A 20,412-nucleotide genomic window follows, 5' to 3' on the forward strand; every position below is an offset into this window, starting at 1 on the left:
GCCCCTTCACATGCTTGTTTGCTTCACCGCGTAGCACTTTTGTATTGAGGCAAAGCTGACTTTTGTGAACCGGCATTATGCACGCGCCATAGTTTCAGCCAATCGCAAGGACCACAAGGATGGAGTCAGTGCCACTGCTTATAGCGGGGAATTCTTTCAATGAAAAACACGGCGCCGAACGGCAAGAAGCTTTATAACGAACGTCGAAGCAGCTAGGCCTAGTGTTTGCCACGGTGGCAAGGTAATCAAAACGGCGGCAGTGGTGGCTTTGATTAATGCCGTTTCTGACCTGCGGTCATGGCAAAAAGTCCGGAAAATCGGACGGTGAAGGGCTCTTGTGTCCGAAATTTCAGACGTTCTTAGACATTGACTCTATGGGGTAGGTGATAGTGCCGCGGAGCCGTCGGGAGTCCGGAAAGTCGACCATTGACTGTTGTGGGGATGCGCGACTCTCGCGCGTCCCCTGATGTTTTCCCACATAGCGCATCCCCTGATATGTTGTTTTCCCGCACGGCTCGCGTGGCCTGGCGCCCGCGGCGCTCGGAGTGGTACAAGCGCGGTGCGAGAGATGGCGCGACCGTCGCACCGCGGCGGGGTTACTCGGGCGCCGAGGGACAAGGGGCTGCCTCTTTCCCGGCGGGTCGGCGAACAGCGCCGGACGTACCGCACGCGCGCGCCAATCCATGGTTCTGCGAGACCGTCTCGCGTGGCCGCCTTGGACACCGTTGGCGTGACTGTACACGCGAACGACCAGGCGTTGGGATCCAGCATGGAGCGAACATATTCGCTCGCGAGGACGCGGTGAGTCGGACTTCTAGATTTGTCGCGCGCCTATCGGCATGTTTTGGGGATATGAACTCGGCTAGCAGGCATTGATCCATGAAAGGTGCAATAAATGCCCTTGTGACTGTTTGCACTACTGTGTGTTGTCGTTCCTTTGTCCCAAGAGTACGGAGGAGAGAACTCCCGTATCTCCCACATCTGGCTGCCCAACGTGGACCTCTTGGGGCATCGGACGATAATTTTAAGTGTTGCTTCGTTCAAGACCTTTGTTTGAACCGAAGCGTAGGCCTAGCGTGGATTTTGATCGCTAGCGTCGGCGGCGTGCTTTCTTGAGCGAGGCGACGGTGGCTGTAGTGTGTTTGAACTTATCAGCATGCTAAGCCTTTTCGCAAGTGTTTTTTTTTTATGACATTCGTCGGTACGAGAGCCACGTGGTCTGCATCCTGGGAGAGCGAGGCTGAGCGCCCGCGGAGCAGTGGCAAGCCTGAAGCGAGTGAGTACGGAAGCCTCGTGGGTGGTCCGAATTTCTTATGTAAATAGCTTCTTCTATCTCTTTGACTCGGATGAAGTCGCGGCTCTGGGAGCCGGGTGGCCGCGGGCCACGGGTGCCACGACGGGCTGACTGGTATTGCGGCCTGGCACTGGGCGCTCCGACACCGCCTGGGACGGTGGGCGCCGTCAACTCGGATGCTGTGTGCACCGAGCGGAGTAGGACCACCGAACAGAGCTAACGTCTCCTCGCGGCTGCCTGTTTTGCGCCCATTTTGGGTGTTGTTTTTGGATGCCGGTTGTTGTCAGAGTAGCGACGATTTAGGCCTAAGGCTTTACGAAGCTGCCTGTCGCACGTGGAGGGACACAACCTGGTGGACCGTGGCGTTGAGGCGTTGCAATTTGCTTCCCTCATTCTATTTAGCCTCGCACGAATTGAAATTACTCGTTCGGCTCAAGGAAGCGAGCTTCGTTCACGTGAACTTAGCATCTAAGTAGCTGCCCGATCTTTTGCTAGCCGAGTTGAACATCGTACCACGTGGGCGATGCGCATGCAGAATTCCTCTCCCTTGCACTACTTTAGTGTTTGCCGAGTGTTTTGAGTGTACGCAGCGTGATTGGAGTCACCCCTGGCTTGCTGTCACCTGCACATGGTCTGCGCTGCTGCCCGGAGTACGATCGAGTCACCCCGGGCGATGGTGATGCTGTGGCCAGTTCGGCGCAGCGACTTCGGCGGCCTCCTGCATCCAACTCACAACCCTCGGCGGCGGACAAAGGAGCCAGCGGTCACCAACAGCTACGGCGGCTCTTGCCAGCAGGGCGCGTCGGCGCGAGCGACGCTTGCTCGTACCGACTACTGCGTCGTCGTCTTCGGAGTCCTGGCCTGGAATGATGCCGTCGAGTCTGCAAAGCTGCTGCTGTGACAGGCGGACGCCAGCGGTGTACTCCAAGGACAGTCGGCTCGCATGTTATGGACAGCGTGTGGACATTTCCCCGGCGCGGCCACTGTTGCATGTACCACCTTGTTCGCGAAGCACGTGTTGATGTTAGACTGTGTGAAATGTTTCGCCGGAATATGTAGTGATTTAAGGTTGGGGGGATGTGGGGATGCGCGACTCTCGCGCGTCCCCTGATGTTTTCCCGCATAGCGCATCCCCTGATATGCTGTTTTCCCGCACGGCTCGCGTGGCCTGGCGCCCGCGGCGCTCGGAGTGGTACAAGCGCGGTGCGAGAGATGGCGCGACCGTCGCACCGCGGCGGGGTTACTCGGGCGCCGAGGGACAAGGGGCTGCCTCTTTCCCGGCGGGTCGGCGAACAGCGCCGGACGTACCGCACGCGCGCGCCAATCCATGGTTCTGCGAGACCGTCTCGCGTGGCCGCCTTGGACACCGTTGGCGTGACTGTACACGCGAACGACCAGGCGTTGGGATCCAGCATGGAGCGAACATATTCGCTCGCGAGGACGCGGTGAGTCGGACTTCTAGATTTGTCGCGCGCCTATCGGCATGTTTTGGGGATATGAACTCGGCTAGCAGGCATTGATCCATGAAAGGTGCAATAAATGCCCTTGTGACTGTTTGCACTACTGTGTGTTGTCGTTCCTTTGACCCAAGAGTACGGAGGAGAGAACTCCCGTATCTCCCACACTGTTAACTCCTCCAGCTGACGACACAGCGTCAAAAGCGGATTCATTACAATCCCTCTCTGTTACGCGAGCCAGCATTACTGTGACTTTCGTTCCCTTTCAATAAAATTACAACTAATTTTCCCTGATAGAAGCACAAATCCCCTGAGTTTTCTGAGTATTTCCAGACCATTAAAAATCCCTTAGAATTCCCTGTTTTCCTGATTGGTAGACACCCTGATCAAGAATCAAGTACAGTATTTACTCGATTCTAACTCTCCTTTCGTTATAACATGCACCTGTTTTGCAAGACTAAAAAAATGAACAATGACAAAGAGAAAAATGAAAGAAAAAAAGCCTCGAGTGCAACACACACGTGTTTACCATGACATAAAAAAAGTCCTTTAGGGTACTGTGCACCTCATTCTTTCATAAGGAAATACAATTTTATCTCATTTGGAAAAACAGATTTATTCCAATGCACTAATGTCGCAATGAATAAAAAAATGTTGCGGTAGTAGACAGCTATACAAAGTAAGAATAGTACTTTTATTGGCCGTATAATCTTGTAAACATTTGCTCACTAACTTAATTAACAAGCATGGTGTCAGGCACGCGCAAGCAAACATGAACACGTCTCACTCGATGATCACTTTCCTTTTAATTGTGGCATCATGGTGACCTATGCGTGCCTTTGTAGTCGGCACTTCCATGCTGATAGAGCAAACTCAGGAAACTGGAAGATCAGCACATGGAGAAAGCTACAACAACTAGACTGAAGCACGTACGAGGCGGCCATTTTGAAATGCCACTGCAGATATGGCAACACAGATTTAGAATTGTACTGGATTCTAAATCGCACGCAATTTCTGGACCCATTTTATTGGAAAAAAAGTGCACGTTAGATTGGAGTAAGTACAGTAACATATTTTCAGGACCAGATTGGCATGGCTTTGTTTCAGGCTGTTTTCATGGCCTAAAAAAGAAAAAAAGAGGAAATTTGGTACAATTTTTCCTAATTATTGCGAGGGTTTAAGGATTAGACAGAAAGAAGTACAGTTGAAGCCATTTATAGCATTACCAGCTTTAACTACACTAGGATGCAAGAATGAGCAGCTGCTGCACCATGAACGTTGGTGCGTTTTCAGAAGTATGTGTGCATTCAACAGTGGCGGTCACAACGGTAGTTTAGGATTGCAGTCAAACTTCGTTACTACGAACACTGCATTAAGGAACTTTTCAGATTAATGAGATTTTCTGCAATCCCCTGCTGAATTCTTATAGTTGCAATGTAAAAATATTTCAGTGCTACGAACTTCAGAATACTGACCTTTTCAGAATAACAAGCGTTATTCAGTTTCCTTGTCATGTTAAAAATGCCTCAGTACTACAAACCAATATTCTGAAATCTGGCGATTCTTAGATTTCTGCATATCATTCATGGCAGCCGAAACGGTAGGCTAACAAACAAGGCATAGAGAGTGGATGCTGCGGTGCATGGGTTCGAAATACCTGACATGGCACCCAAGAGAAAAAATGTGGGCGAGAACTTTTTTTAAAATCTATTGTGGAGGCGAAGGCGCATCAGGTTTTGCGAGTGCATGCTCTGTCCAGGCAAGTGTCACTTGGCAATGGGGGCGCGTCTCTTCCTTCTTTCACCCTTATTTCTGTGCACTCATCTTTCTCTCACGCTTCTCTCTGCAGCCGTACTAGCTACACGCACGGAGAAATGTAACCTCTGTACTCGTGGGGATGCCACACGGTTGCACTTTGCACTTTCTGGCCGGTGTCGTTTACGTGTGCTTGCGCTTTGGCATAGTTCAGGTGTCTGTCTTGAGTGAGCCAGTTTTGGTGTCCATGGCAAGGAATGCGAACAACAAATAGACAGCAAGAAACATTGCACTTTGGAGGCGACATGAAGCTGCCTGTTTGTCTGTAGCTTGCTTGGCGTCAGCATCTGTTTTGCACTTGTCACTCTTATTGTACCATGCTTCAGTGGTGCATGGCGGAGGATGCTCTAGAAAACAGCAACAGTGTGGGCTGAGAGCCAACAGTGACATTGTTAGGGATAGCTTATATAGTGCGAATGAACTGATTGCTTGATGGGTGGAATCGCTAATTTTAGAGCTTTCACTATAACGACTTTGCAGAATAACAAATGATTTACCGCGGTCCCCTCAAGTGCATTGTATTGAACTTCATAGGTACTGGCTGCAGGATGATCTTGGACCGGTGGCACCTTTATCCGGTGGCACAGCAATTGCAATAGCAATAGTATGCAATAGCAATTCCCGGGTTGAAGCACACTGTATGTTATGAGCCACATTTCAGATGTCCCGAGCACTCCCTCGCGCTGGTTTGGGGGATACGAATGAGCGGTCCGTGCCCACTGCGACCGTTGTCAGCAAAGTGGCAAGGAGGCTACACCAAGCACGCATAGCCGGGTCGGCAGGCGGACCATTTTCATGTTCGCAGCCCATGGGGAGTCCAGCAGAAGACAGCCAATAACATTGCGGCAACTGCATGCACTGTACTGAGTGGAAACGGTTCAGCACTAGCAGTCTCTTCCACGTCTTGCCACTCGTGAGGGTCGTGCTGTGCTGTATCCAATGTTCTCGCAAAGCCAGTTTTGTTAAGTTTGCATAGTCACTCTAACAGATGCGTTTGCTACAAGTCGCTCGACATGTCCAGGAAGCGAAAAGCAATTTCGTTTAAGGAGAAGCTGGAGATTGGGAAAAAGGTTGATGACGACCCCAAGAAGGAAACGTCGACCTTGTGTGCTGTTGTTGGTCAGCATGACATCATCCAAAATGTGCAACACTCCAGTGCGAAGACTGCGCATTATGTTACTGTAGAGGACTGCGCTCGTCTGTGTTCTTCTATCTCGTTCCTGTTTGTTTGCGACATTTTTTCTTTAGAAGATAGAAGATGTCTCTGGTTTAGAGAGGTTACTGCTGCTGGGGTGAATGCTGATGGCACGGTTCTTCGCAAAAAGGCCTCCAACATTGCATTATTGCTCGGCATGGACGATTTCCAGGCCAGGTGACTGGATTCGCCGTTTCAAGGCTGGGCATGGGCTTGCCTACGAAATTGTCAGTGGTGAAGGAAAGGAGGTTGACGAGTCAGTCGTTAGCAACTGGATGAGAAGCATGCTGCCATTGCTCATTGCAGGCTATGGAGCTTGCAGTTTTTCAGGGTCGATGTGGCCAGTCGTTTTTATAATCTCCAGCCTGAGAAGAGCCTCTGCTTCAACGGCGATGGCTGCCAAGGCGGCCAGGAAAGCAGCAGCAAGTGACAGTTTTTTTTCTGCTGCAATGCCGATGGCTTGAAGAAAATGCCACTAACTGTTATAGGCCAGTGTCAGAAACCTTATTCCTTCAAGCATGCTGGTTGTCTACCTTGTGCTTACAAGGCTAACAAGAAGGCTTAGATGATGTCGGCAATGTTCATGTGGGACCTACTTGGATCGCAAGATGTCTAGTGCGAACAGGAAGATCGTCCTGTGTCTCGATCAATGCACCACCGACTGAAAGCAAGTGACACTGCAGAATGTGAAGTTGGTATTTCTTCCTGTAAATACCACAAGCCACTTGCAGCCACTTGATGCCAGCATTATTAGAAATATTAGCGCCTGTCTGTCGTACATGTTCTTTTACTACCGCGTCCTTGTAGCGCTGTTTTTTTCTTGAAGTATGTTACACGAACTCGCGCACATCAAGCTCCCGCTGTTAGAAATGTCAATCAATGTTTCAAAGGACTTTTCCTGCTGAGTCTCCTACGTAAAATCAAACGAAAAGGTGACAACCTTCAAGTTAGCCTCTTGGATGGCCTGCATTTTGTTGCTGTGGCGTCGAAACATGTCTTGGCAACACCCATCACAGATTGCTTTGCAAAATGCGGCTTTACAGTTGCCACCTCGCAGGAGTTGGTTGGTACATAGGACTGGGACCAGCTTGGCGTAGAGTGTTCCGCCAATGACTTCATTGCCGTGGATGATTACCTTGTGACCTGTGGGCTGCGTACAGTCGGAAGAGATGGTGAGCGAAAATGTGACATCGCAACCTGAAATTCCGAGTAATGATGTTGACCGCTGCGGCAGCACTAGGGATCAGTAACAGTGGACGGCTGCAAACTGCGCACGCCCTCGACATTCTGAGGCATGCCGTTGCAACCGGGAGTGTTTGGGAAAACACATCGGCACAGTTTCACAACTTCCATGATTCACTGCTGGTCGACTTGGCGGAGAAGAAAACCCAGAAGGACATCCGAGACTTCTTTCATCGTGATCATCTTTATTTATTTATTTATTTATTTATGACATACTGCAGGCCATGAGGCCCAAGCAGGAGTGGAATACAAAAACATAACAATGTTAAATTGTAACATCAAAATTCGAACAATTACGAGCAGTGGGAAATACAGTACTAATTAACAATCTTAACTAATACAATCTTAACAATACTAATTAAACAACATTGTCACTTATAAGATCAATACAATCCACACAGTCAGCCGGCAAGCAGCTCCAATCAGTGATTGTCTGGGGAAAGAAAGAATGCTGAAATAAATTAGTGCTAGCAAAGTACGGGGCAAGAGAAAGGTGGTGGGAATGTCAGGTTTGTCTAGTTATCGATAATGCTATGTACAGTGAGGAATTTAGTTCAAGTTTCTGGTTAATTAACAAATATAAAAACTTCAAACGAAAAAATTGGCAGCAGGACCGATGGGTTCGGATTAAATTCGATTGCATTAATGCAGAGACGGAAACAGTTTGACTGTACTGCGAAAAAAATTGAACGGCTTTCTTTTGTATTTTTTAAAGTGCTTTTATGTTAGTAGTAGTATGTAGGTCCCAGACAATGCACGCATATTCTAATTTAGGCCTTATAAAGGTTTCATATGCTAGTCTTTTAACCTGGATTGGTGTATCTTTCAGTTTCTGGCTCAACAAGCAGAGTTTATGTAAGGCAGAGGAGCAAGTATTAGAAATGTATGTTTTCCAGCTTAAGTTGCTTGTTAGTTTCAGACCAAGATACTTATATTCGTTTACTTCTGTAATTAGTCCTGAACCCAGAGAAAAAGAGAATTTAAATGGATTGACTTTTCTAGTAACGCAAATTTCTAGAAATTTCTAATTTCTAGAAATGAGTTCCTGGCTCTTTAACAAGCTGATTTAGTTTCTTTTTGGTGACACGATTTTCGGGTTATAGGAATATTTTACGTGACCCCTTGAGATTCGTACCACGGAGGTTTTACTGTAGCAGATGTGACAGGAAGCAGCACTACATTGAGGAAAAAAAAAAAAAGAAGGGCAATAGGAGAGAGCATTACACTCAGCAGAATCTTTACTGCATAAGGAGGCACACATGCATGCATGCAGACAGAGCGAGAGTTGATCCCCAGATATATCAAAGGGGATTGTTAAATAGTTCAATATATTGATAATTCGAAATACAGTCAATCCCGGACATATTGAAGCCGGATGTGTCGAATTATTGCCTATATCAAACAGTTGAAAAATCCCCTTGGGAATCCAATGCAAAAGTATTGCGCTATTGTTCGCGTATATAGAACTCCCGTGCACCGGCATATCGATGTATCGAACTCCGTGCTGAGCTGCGCCCTGGCAAGTGCGCTTCTCCCACCATACTCCACCCCTGCAAGTGCGCTTCTGCTCACGAAGCTCTCGCGATGTTCCCGCGATCTCACGCGCGCCGCCTCGCACTCTGAGAAAGGGGCGTGTGGGTAAAAGGCACATGAAGAGGAGCACTTGGGGTGCGATTGGGTGTGAAAGGGAAGCGGGAGGGAGAAACCACGCTGACCGCAGGCGCCCGCTTCCTGTGTTTTGGTTGGCTGACACCGTTGGTGCAGCGAGACGAACGAGATCAGTGCAGCTTGGGCTTGTGGTACTAGTGCGGAGACGCGAAGCGGTGCGTCTTTTGATTCGCCTTGTTCCTTTTATTCACGAGGCCAACGCAAAGGCTTGAGACTCATGTGGTGCAGTGCTTTTTTCTTTCCGCTTTTGGCACGGGTTCTGGAGCCATGGCCGCGAAAAAACGCAAGAATTAAGATATTCAACAAAGGCGGACATCATTCGACGGGTGGAGGCTGGTGAGAAAAAGTCGTCAGTCGCCGTGAGTACGACGCCCGAGTATGATCCCGAGTACAATCCTCAAGAACAAAGCCGATGCTAAGCTGAACGCAGTGCAGTCCAGTCGCCCTTGAGCATGTCGTTTGCGCATCGCAACCTTTGCCAAGGTCAAGAAGGCATTGTACGCCTGGTATTTGGAGACATGTGCCAAGAACATACCTGTTGACGGCCCAATGCTCATGGAGAAGGCCAAATGGTTTGCTGTGGCCTTCGGAGAAGAAAGCTTCACTGGTAGCACTGGTTGGCAGCAGCAATTTAAGAGTCGCTACAGCATCGTCGGAAAGACCCTTTTGGATGAAAGCGAAGCGACTAGCTCAAGTCACATAGAGAAGTGGTTGTCTGAAGAGTGGCCAAATATTTCCAACTGCTTTTCGCCGTCGCACATATTCAACGCAGATGAGACGGCACTGTTTTGGCAAATGCTGCCAAACAATACTCTGCATCTGAAGGGCACTACATGCCATGGTGGAAAGAACAGCAAAGTGCGTGTATCGATTTTGCTTGCTGCAAATATGGATGGGTCATGCAAACTGCGGCCGTTTGTTATCGGAAAGAGCAGGTCGCCACGCTGCTTTAAGAACGCGAAAGGCCTCCTGGTTCGATACGCGTCCAATATGACACGCGATTTTTCCATTGAGTGTCTACAGGCGTGGGATGCCGAACTGGAGAAGTCTGGCCGCAAAGTTTGTCTTCTTCTTGACAATTGTTCGGCCCATCATGTCGCCTGCCCATCAAAGCAGATCACCCTCAAGTTTCTGCCGCCAAACACAATGGCGAAACTTCAGCCTCTCGACCAAGGCATTGTGAAAGCGCTTAAGGTTGGGTACAGAACGACGACTGGTGCAGAGGCTCCTAATCAACCTTCGATTAGGAATCGAACTCAAGGTGGAGCCATTGGAGCCATTCAAATGCTGGCTGGTGCTTGGAACGATGTGAAGAAAAGCACAATTGTGAACTGCTTCCGCAAAGCAGGCTTTGTGGTAGCTGCAGACGACGGATGTCTTGACAGTGAAGACGATGACGCTGGATGTCTGGACAGCGAATTTCGCGAGCTCTCGGCATTCCCAGGCGCCATCCCAGGCGGCGTTACAGCACACAATTTCTTCAGCGCTGATGGCGGTGTGCAAGCTGTAGCGGATTGCGCTGATGCGGAGATTGTGGCTGACATTATGGGTGACGAGGACGCAGACACGAGCAGCAGCGAAGGTTCCGACGAAGAGGACCAACCACCATGCAGTGCAGCTGAACTTGCATCAGCTTTCAGCGTCATTCACCGCTGTTGTGGTGCGATGGAAGGAGCTGGCCTTTCTCATTTGGACACTGTCAACAAGCTTGAGGACAGCTTAATGAACTTGATAGCATAGAAGAAAAAGCAAGCAAAGGTCACAGATTTTTTTCTTTCGAAATAAAGTGCTCTGGTCATCGCGCTGAGTTTTTGTTTCTTTACGCGCCTTGGAGGCACAGATCGGTAAGTTCCCGTTAGTCACGACATCGGGAAACTGCCTTGAGATGTGTGGAGTTGTTGAAGAAGCTTTTGACTTGCATCTTTTATATTTCAAATTATCTATATATTGAACTATTTCGTGATCCCCTTCGAGTTCGATATATCCAGGGTCGACTGTATAACATATTCCTATCTGACCGTACATGCATACGACTAGGTATTGGTGTCCAGCATGGAGGCAGACATATTCGCTCACTATCCAGTTGTGGTGAGTTGGACTTCCTCGATTTGTTGTGTACCCATTGACATGTTCTGTGGATAGTAATTTGGCTAGCAGGCATTAGTGTATGAAAGATGAGTAAATGCCCTTGTGTTTGTTTGCGCCACTCCATTGTTCCTTTGTCCCAAGAGTACGGGTGAGACCCCACAGTATTGAAGATTGCATAATCTCAAGTATTGGTGACCCGTTGGAGCGAGAGGCAGATGAAGCATTCGCTCCCTGCTACCGGTGCTTTTCATGATAGTGTCATCCCACTGCGGGCGACGCTATCAGCCGCATGGGCGGAGTGCAGGCGAAAGCATGCCTCGCTTCGCTTAATCATACCGCCTATGTCTTGAAGATATCGATGTGGCAGGAAACCGTATCATTTGTCGCCGACTCCCAAATTCATCAAAATTTATTGCCTTCTCATTTAAATTTGCTTTTTTTCGATTGCCCGATAATTCGGAAAATTCTGTGGCCCCTTTCCATGTAAGACAGATAGATCGGCGACTGTTAATTATTCGCATAAAAGCTTGAATTTCAATACAATGAAAGTTAGATTAACAAAGTAAATTGCTGATTTTACGAACTTCGTTATATTGAGGTTTAACTGTATTATTGTTGCTGTACCCTACGCATCTACAAAATTTGTCCAGACCTTGTCAGGGACTCTTTATCGAAGGACGAGGCACTTAAAAGAACTTTATTATTTTAATGCAAAGCATTCTTTGCCAACTTCAGGCGTTTTAAGTGTATCTATGTAGCTTCCGACACCGGGGGCCTGGCAGTGCCTACCAAGTTGACCCCACTGGGTATATGCTCATGTGCGTGTTGCCGACGCAGTTGTGCCATTGTCGTCAACTCTCGCCTCTGATTCTCGCATATTACCTCTGCCGAATCAGGTGGAGCTTGTAAATAAATCTGGGCATGTCAGATACGGAACGCTAGGTAGTGGTTGTCTGTGCATGAATAGCGATTCAAAAGCAAGTTTCCCACTTCGTCCATACCAACTGGCTCCTGATGCTCACAAAGAAGCTCTTGGAAGGTGGCAGCTTCGTCGAGAAGTGCGTCATCATGGACATTGACTTCCTCAGAGCAGCTTGAGCAGCTCACTTGAGCAGCTCGAACTGCGGTACTACTGGGGTACTACTAGGTGCAGAAAAAGGGTAACGTGTTTGCAATGATCAAGCAGCTAGGCAAGCCTACCCTATGTCTCGTCTTGAGCTTGTCCTAGCTCCACAATGAGCGCCTGCTCAAAATGATCAAGAAAGTCAAAGAGCTGGTCGAGACATGCCCCCGCAGGGTTGATGCCATAACCAGCTACCTGCAAAATGGTTTGCACATCTTCGATTCCTACAGTTCGTGGGATCTACGTATATTTCTTTTTTTTTACAATTTGAATGAAATTTGTACAACTCATTTAAAAAATTCAATTTTTCTTTTCTGTAGGAATTATTTTTTTATGACACCCAAAGCACCATGTTCTTTGTTTAGGGCATAATTAGCTATTTAACGGCAACTTTCATGGTAAAGTACAGCACATGGAATCAATTCCGTACGTTCATAGCCTGTCGTAAGTTATAAGTCGTTTTAGGCTATTTTGAAAAGATATAAGTTGTCAAACTTAGTCATAACTTGATCATCTGGCTACTTCAGTTGCTCTGGGAGCATCTGGCAGATTTGGCTGAGGTAGGCTCTCCCTGGCTCCAATCTTCAAAGGGCTCTGCATTGCTCCAAACTGAATTGGAGTGTCATAGGAACCTAGTCAAATGTACCATGAAATTTAGATGCATGCTACAAAACCCCACAAAGACAAAATTAGTGGTGGTGGTGCCCACTGCACTATGCTGGGTCTCATATCAGATTGTATTTCTGGTGCGTGAAATGCCAGAAGTTCATTTACTCACCAGAATCTCGTGGAAATTTGAAAACTTCACTAAGGTGGCAAACTGGGTTATTGGAACTCCTTCGTGATTTTGGCTTTTGTGCATACAGTTGAATCTCGATATAACAAACATGGATACAACAGATTATTCATTATTACGGAGTAAATAAAAAAATTTCACCGAAGCCCATCCCATGATGACTGTCAACGATAATGCACATTAAAGCACTGTAGCGACATGTGTTGCTGAAGGCAGGTTTATTTAGAATTTGTGGTGGTAATTCTGAATCTTGCGCTGCTTTTGGTATATATGCGTACCCTGTTTTCTGGTATCAGCTCACGTTGCTGTCACACACACTTGCCAAGATAGGCAATGAGCATGATCACATGGGAACTACTATATTGTTCCGGACGGATGAGAGAAGAGAGAGGAAGAAGAAGATCGGAGACGCTGGCTGCTGCGTGTTATTGATGGTCAGCCATCTTAGCTGTTCTGAGTCATCCTGTATATATATTGTAAATATACTTTTTGTATACTCGCAACATCCCCGTAACAATATTACAATTTTGCAGTGACAACGATTGAATGACGAGGGAATGCTTATGGAACAATGAAGGCAGTATGATGATGACTGCATCGCAAAAGTTGTGTGACATTGACTGAGTGATGACAATAGCCTGAAGAGAGTTGGATGACGAAGATAGAATCGCAATGTTGGAGCAACCACAATGACGGTATTGCAAGAAATGTATGATGATGACTGTATGAAGACGATGCACGACGACGATGCTGGGACGACAACTGTATGACGATGACTGTATGGTGACGATGGCTTGATGACGACGGCAGGATGAAGCTGGAGCAATGGTCATAGAACAACCAGAATAATATATGACAACGAATGTATGATGACGATGGTGCAACGGTGACAGCATGACGAGGATGGGATGGTGAAGCTGGAGCTACCATGATGGCATCACAACGATGATATGAATTCGAATATTCGATGACGACGACATGATGAAAGTCGAATAAAAAAAAAAAAACAAAGCTGGGATTGTCACGATCCACCCCGGGTCGCGAACAAGGGAGGACTTCTGGCCGTGCAGCCATGCTCGTCGGTGGTTATTGTGGTGCGGTGAGCAATGTTGCCTGCCGAGCTTTAGCAGGCCACCGAGCTTGGCGGGCAAACCAAGATTATGCCCGAGGGGGCGTCACATACTTGCTACAGGGATGATGACGATGCAGGGACCATGACAGCATCAATCACGAGCACGTACCTAGTGGCCTTGCTATTAGACAACTTGGCTCACTGGATTGGTGTCAAAGGCATGATGACAGTTGGATGACAAAGCTAGAGTGACGATGATGGAACGGCCACAGCAGTGTCACGATGGTGGTGCAACAATGAGTGCATGACGACCGTATGACGGTGATGGCGTGACAACAGCAACATGATGAGGGTCGAAGGACAAAGCTGGAATGAAGAAGGTGCAATGATTACGACGGCATAACAATCACAAGCAGTTACATAGTGGCCAAAGCTATTAGATAACTTGGTTCACTTGGTCGGTGTGAAAGGTGCGACTACGATAGCATGATGAGAGTCAGGTGACGCATCTGGAATGAGGACAATAGAATGACCATGATGACAACATGACTACGAGCACATACCTAGTGGCCCAAGCTGGTAGACAACTTGATTGGCGTAATAGGTTAGGTAGATGGATAGGTAGACAACTTGATTGGCGTAATAGGCTAGGTAGATGGATAGATACATAGACTCAAAATGGCTGAAGTAGGCAACGAATGCTAATTACATTAAAGTTTGATTGGCCCCACTTTATTTCAATGGGCTAACCTATGGCTATAATGAAACCAAAATTGCAATAATTAATACAGTATCAAATACAGCGAAGCAAATATTTTCTCACTCACAGTTCGAAATAAGCGTCTCAGGAGGCAGGCATTCCGGAACAGTATTCTCGGTCAATCACTCATAGGGATACGATGACTTTCATGTGACTTGGCACCAAGCAAGTCGGAATCTACGAGCAGCAGTCCTCCTGGAACAGTGTTTCCGGAACAGTGTCAAGAAAGCATGCTTGTCACTGTGCGGGAAGTGCTTTGCCTGTAGACACTGACACTTCCAGTGCTGAGTCACATGGAATCTCACGTAAGTGATTGTATCGACGACATTAACCGAGAACACGGCCCTTCGGGGACTATTCTGCAGTGCGATTTCATAATGGTTCTGAAAGTGAACCATTCGCTAGCCTTCACATGATTGGTTAAAATCGTGCTTTCATCAGCAAAGAACTGCCACAGAACCGTTGATATGCCAAGCCCTACCTCCAGAAGCTCCCCACGGCGTGAAAAGCAGAAGTGGCAAAGGTATAGTTATCAACTTCATGGGGAGCCACCAGACTACAATTATCTCCACATTATTGTTCAGATTATGAAACCTACACATACACATGTTCACACTTTACTCGTTTTTGTGAGTAAAGGGATGATGTGTTGAACACTGATATCAAGGAACGAATATTGGGCCACAAAGTAGTACAGTCGAATCTTGTCAATTTGAACATGCTTAATTCGAACTTCCAGGTTATTTGAACTGACGCTGTGCTCCTGTCAAAGTTATGTATATTCCAACGGGCCAAAATGCCCGGTAATTCGAATGTGCAAGCATTTGCAACGGTAATTTGAACATACTGCGCGCCGACACTGCTCTCAGGAGCGCGCCAAATCAAGCGGTGCCGCCCCTGACCAGTATTGCTCTGACCCTACCATAGAGGAAAAGCGAGATTTTATTTAAAATCGAAGGGCGATAACACTGTCGCCGCACGCCCTACGCTGTATGCCCTCCCCACGGGAAAGAGACGCAGCGACAATGAAGTGCGCTGTACATTGTCGTGCGCGAGGCACCCATTGTTGCGAGGCATTGGGAGGAAGGCAGAAAGAGAGTGGCGGCACTATACTCCGGCTGCAACTGCGCATGTGGTGGCTGCACGTGGTTGTGCAGCCATATCTTGAGCACAATCTGCGTTGGGAGCAGAGGCTAGGTGGGTTGGCGGCTCATAGCGTTGCACGTGCTGTGTGTCATCGTTCTCCTTATCTTTTGCAGGTGGCGACACCGCAACAGAAGGGCACACACCAACATGATTATGATCAGTTGCAACCACTTTGTAATCTTCATAAGACATGACACGTTAAGAACGCAGGACGAAGAACTTAAATGCAGCACCGATCTGTCAGCAGGCGAAGGAAAAAGCACGTGAGCATGCAGAGGGAAAGACCGGCGGAGGCCCAGTCTGGCCTCGCCAACTCCGCCATGGCAGTCTTGGGTGGCACTAAGGGGGCTTAGGTGGCAGAGGTAATCAGCGCCATCCATCAAGCTCGTGGAAAGCAAATCCGCTTCCCTCACGTCCCTCCTCGCAACTGTGCTCCCTGCCCTAAACCCTGCACCCTGCCTCTAAACTCCCGCTTAACTCCCTCACCTTCGATGGTCTCTGCGTGCACCCATCTCCATGCCAGCCCGGTGTCGGCTTAGCCCGCTCCCTGAAGTTTCATTTTCTGCCATTATCACGGGGGGAAGTAAGCATTGAACGGGGTAGGCAGTTTTGTGGTCCTCGTTTGCTGTGTGCTTGCGCACCTCGATATTTCACAACACCACCGTTCTACATCGTGCTATGGTGCATGAGTACTTCAAGGACAAATCCTCCTTTTAATTCGAACTTCTATAAATTCTAACAAATTTTTTAGTTCCATCAAGTTCGAATTATTGAGATTCGACTGTATTACCTTCAGGGTGCCGAACTGAAAAAAATACCGGTTAAGTTTGGGTTCAATGGAGTCTCATTTTGTGCCGGTTCAGTTCTGGTTTGGAGAAATAACATTGTATAAGCTGGTTTGGCATAGTAAACCTAACTTGCCGTGGAAGCAATGGGCAAATTGAAAATGGCAATCAGTGTTGGATGTCAATGAAGTTTAATGTTGCACAGCTACTGCAGGCATGCACATGGAGACGGCCATCTTCGGCAGTGAAGTCGCTCTCGGCCACGGTGGCCGCATTTCGATAGGGGCGAAATGCGAAAAACACCCGTGTGCTTAGATTTAGATGCACGTTAAAGAACCCCAGGTGGTCGAAATTTCCGGAGTCCTCCACTACGGCGTGCCTCATAATCAGAAAGTGGTTTTGGCACGTAAAACCCCATAATTAAATTTTTTTTTAGTGAAGTCGCAAGGCTCCCTCTTTCCTGCGTTTGCTTTTATTGGGATCGGTACTGACTGCGGACGAAAAAGTCGAAATTTATAGATTTTCGAATCGAATCACAATATGAATATGCAAGAAAGACAACTATTGGATATTGAATCGAATATTGAATATTCCCAATTTTAAAAAGCCAAGTGAAACGTTTCGTGAAGTCCTTTTGGGAACAAAAAACTTGTTTACATTATATGATACATGTACACAAGCTGTGATCCATGATCACAATGAAAGTCGGTCTTAAAAAAAAAAAAAAAAAAAAAAAACATTCTCCAACAATTACGATTCCCTAATGTGAAATTTGAATGCAGCTCTAAACATGTTTTCATTTCGCGGTATATTGGCTGGCGCGTACAATGTCTTATACTGCACATTGCAAGCAGTGCGAAGTGTGGTGTAACTTCCTCACTAATCGGGAGATCGCAAAAGGCAGTATGTGGATGATGTGTGGGCATGATTCACAGCAGCCGCCGCAGACAGACCTCCGCTCATGCAGCGCTTTGTTTCCATACAGACGACGCATGCTACTCTGGCGCCATCTTGTAGCCATTGTCACTGCAAAGCCCATCTTGCATGGCACTACGCTTCTCATGCTTTCGCCATACCCTCTCCTCCAGTTTGCCTCCTCACGCTCTCTTCGCTATTGCCATCTTTCTCATCTCCCGTTGCACTCCGCATTAACTTTCATCCTTTGCTGTGCTCGTTTGCTCGGTTTCGAAGGACATCGCCGACACTGACGCTCGCCCCAGGAATGGGCGCCTAAGAGCTGCGCTCTGAAATGAACAGTGCATCCCAGTTGCATGTATTACAATGTAGTGCTCATTGAAAGATTCATCTTTTCAAGGGGCCTAACAATGCGAGATTGGCCAAATGATTAATTGCTTTATCTTAATCGAAGCAGTGAATTCATAGGCGAGACATGCTTACTCGACTGGTAACAGTTGTGCATAAGTGACCTCCTTCATTTTTGTACTGTGCAAGAACTGCAGTGTTGCTTATCCAGAACAATTCAGATGAGTCTCCATTTGTATTTCTCGCATGTAGAGTGCAAGCACTGTTGTCCCTTATGGCTATTGAACGAAACAAATACTTGACAACTTTGGATAGTGAATTCTTTAATTTAGTACAAACCTATTAAATTCGTATCAGAAATTTCTAATATTCGCACATCCCTAGAAAACTTTAATTTATTTGTTGCTTCAGCAGCATCCCAGGTCTGCATATAGTTTATGCAGTGGTCTTTTCAGGCGGTCAATTCTTGGAAGGAGTTCCTCTCCCAACAGTAAAGGTGGATCAGCCAGTTGTTGCAAGGCAGTTGTGGCACTCTGTTAATAATCGTGACATGCTCTCATGCAGACGTTGCCAGCATGCCTTTGTTCTGGGGCCATGGGCGCCATCTTGCTAACACACATGTGGCGACTACAAGCGAGGCAAGCCCTGTTCGACAGCCCTCTGGTCAAGCAGCTGCAGGTAACTCTCTCACTTCTCACCCTGGGATGATGATGAAGCACCTCTCGCTAAAAACTTGTGCGCAGTTGGGATTTAAAAAAAAAAAAAAGACTGTTTGAAGTTTATAGCAGATATAGGCTTATTTATCATCTGAGAATGTGGAAAAAAAAATTTATCGTCCTCAGTAGAAATGCTCAAAATTCTTTTTTTTCACAAGCCAATGACTCTGCGCAAACAAGTACAGTGCAGTCCACTTATAACGATACCACATATAACGATATATCGGTTATAACGATGGGTCGATATGAGAGTGTCATTTTATGCATTAGGTCTATGGGGAAAAAAACAGTTTATAACGATAGGTTATTCACCGCATATTGGATATAACGATCAAAATATTGCCGTCCAGATGGCTTTTCTTGTGCAAAATAATCGTAACATTTGCGTTGCGTGGTTCCCTGAAACGAACGATGTCGAGACGAGGCGATGTTTACCTCCGTAAGTTCGTATATGCCACCATTACCACGTTGTGCGTCCCGCGCTGCCCGCGCACCGGAGAGTACTTGAGTAGGCGCAGCGCGCCACAAGATGGTGCTAGCTGCTTCATGCGCGTTGGCCACAGTCGCTCCGAAAGAGTGAGAAAGAAAAAAAAAAGTGACAAACAAAGCGGCGCGGTGGTGCCCGTGCCGCACCCAGTCTCTCTCTCTTACGATAGAAGGCTGACGCCACCAAAGCAGCGTGCAACCAACGGTACAACCCAGTTCAAAGATGGCGCTGACAAAGCATAAAGCAGTGTCGCTTGACACGAAGATAGATATTTTGCAGGACTCTCGATGTGGCTTCAAGGTGAGCGCCCTCGTGAAGAAGTATGAGGTCGCCCAGTCGACGATATCAACCATCTTGAAAACCGAGAGCACCGCGATTGTGAAGGCAGGAGCTATCAGCGGCCATGCCGATCAGCGGAAAAGGGTTAGAGACCCTTTGTACGCCGATAGTGAAGAGGCACTTTACCAGTGGTTCATCACAAACCGTGCGCATAATGTGGCTATTAGTGGGCCAATACTTGCCACCAAAGCGAAAAACTTCGCTTTTCTTCTGGGACGGCCAAATTTTGAGCCTGGGGGAAGCTCAGCACTTTAAAGAGCGGCACGGAATCGTTTACAAAAACGTGGTAGGGGAAGCGGCATCTTTGGACACAGAGGCAAAGCAGCAGTGGCTGCAGACAAAGCTGCCCAGCGTGCTGGAGCGCTACGCGGAGAAGGACATATATAATTGCGATGAAACTGCTTTGTTTTTTCAAATGTTGCCGTCGAAGACTCGCGCTCTTAAAGCAGATCGATGCCCCGGCGGGAAGCACTCGAAACTTAAGGTGACCGTGTTGCTGTGCGTTAGCATGGACAGGAGCCATTGTCTCAAGCCTTTCATGATCGGGCGATCAAAGAAGCCAACATGCTTTAAGAATCAGCACATCCCGGTCCGCTATCGCAGCAACAAGAAGGCGTGGATGACCCGCGACCTGTTCGAAGAATGGCTGCTCGAGTTCGACAGTTTAATTGAAGGCCAAGGAAGAAAAGTAGTGTTGCTACTTGACAACTGTAGCGCACACAGCGTTAACCCGAAGCTAACATCTGTCGAATTGATCTTTCTGCCTCCGAATACTACGGCAGGCCTTCAGCCGTTGGACGCCGGCGTGATCGCCAACTTTAAAGTCCTGTATCGGCGGCGCATGCTGGACTGGCTAATTCTAGCCATTGACTGCGCAGCTCTTGGCATGTCGGGTCATGTAGACGGGCCCCCTGACCTGAAGATCAGTCTTTTGAAAGCCGTGCGCTTCGTTTACGGTGCATGGTATGAAGTAACGCAGTCTACCATATACAACTGCTTCAAAAAGGCGGGCTTTGTGCGGCAGGACGAACTTCCCCAACCCACTGAGACCAACACGGTGGAAGCCGCTGACATAACCGAGCTCTGGGAGCTCGTTCCTACTGGTGACACAGGTGGTGCGTCGATGGAGTTTTTGACTGCAGACAATGCTGCCTCGTTCTGCGATG

The 20,412-nt window shown here is 47.6% G+C and overlaps 1 protein-coding gene across 1 annotated transcript in view; it reads left to right on the forward strand.

Moving 5' to 3' along the window:
- LOC126523919 (uncharacterized) overlaps positions 1-20,412 on the forward strand; it is a 359,924-nt gene that overhangs the window by 237,620 nt on the left and 101,892 nt on the right. Inside the window, exon 15 of the mRNA XM_050172335.2 lies at positions 18,269-18,382. Coding sequence (XP_050028292.2) covers positions 18,269-18,382 — 114 coding nt within the window. The remainder of the gene's footprint in view (positions 1-18,268; positions 18,383-20,412) is intronic.

Source organism: Dermacentor andersoni, chromosome 6 (genome assembly GCF_023375885.2).
Source record: "Dermacentor andersoni chromosome 6, qqDerAnde1_hic_scaffold, whole genome shotgun sequence".
NCBI classification, from domain to species: domain Eukaryota; kingdom Metazoa; phylum Arthropoda; class Arachnida; order Ixodida; family Ixodidae; genus Dermacentor; species Dermacentor andersoni.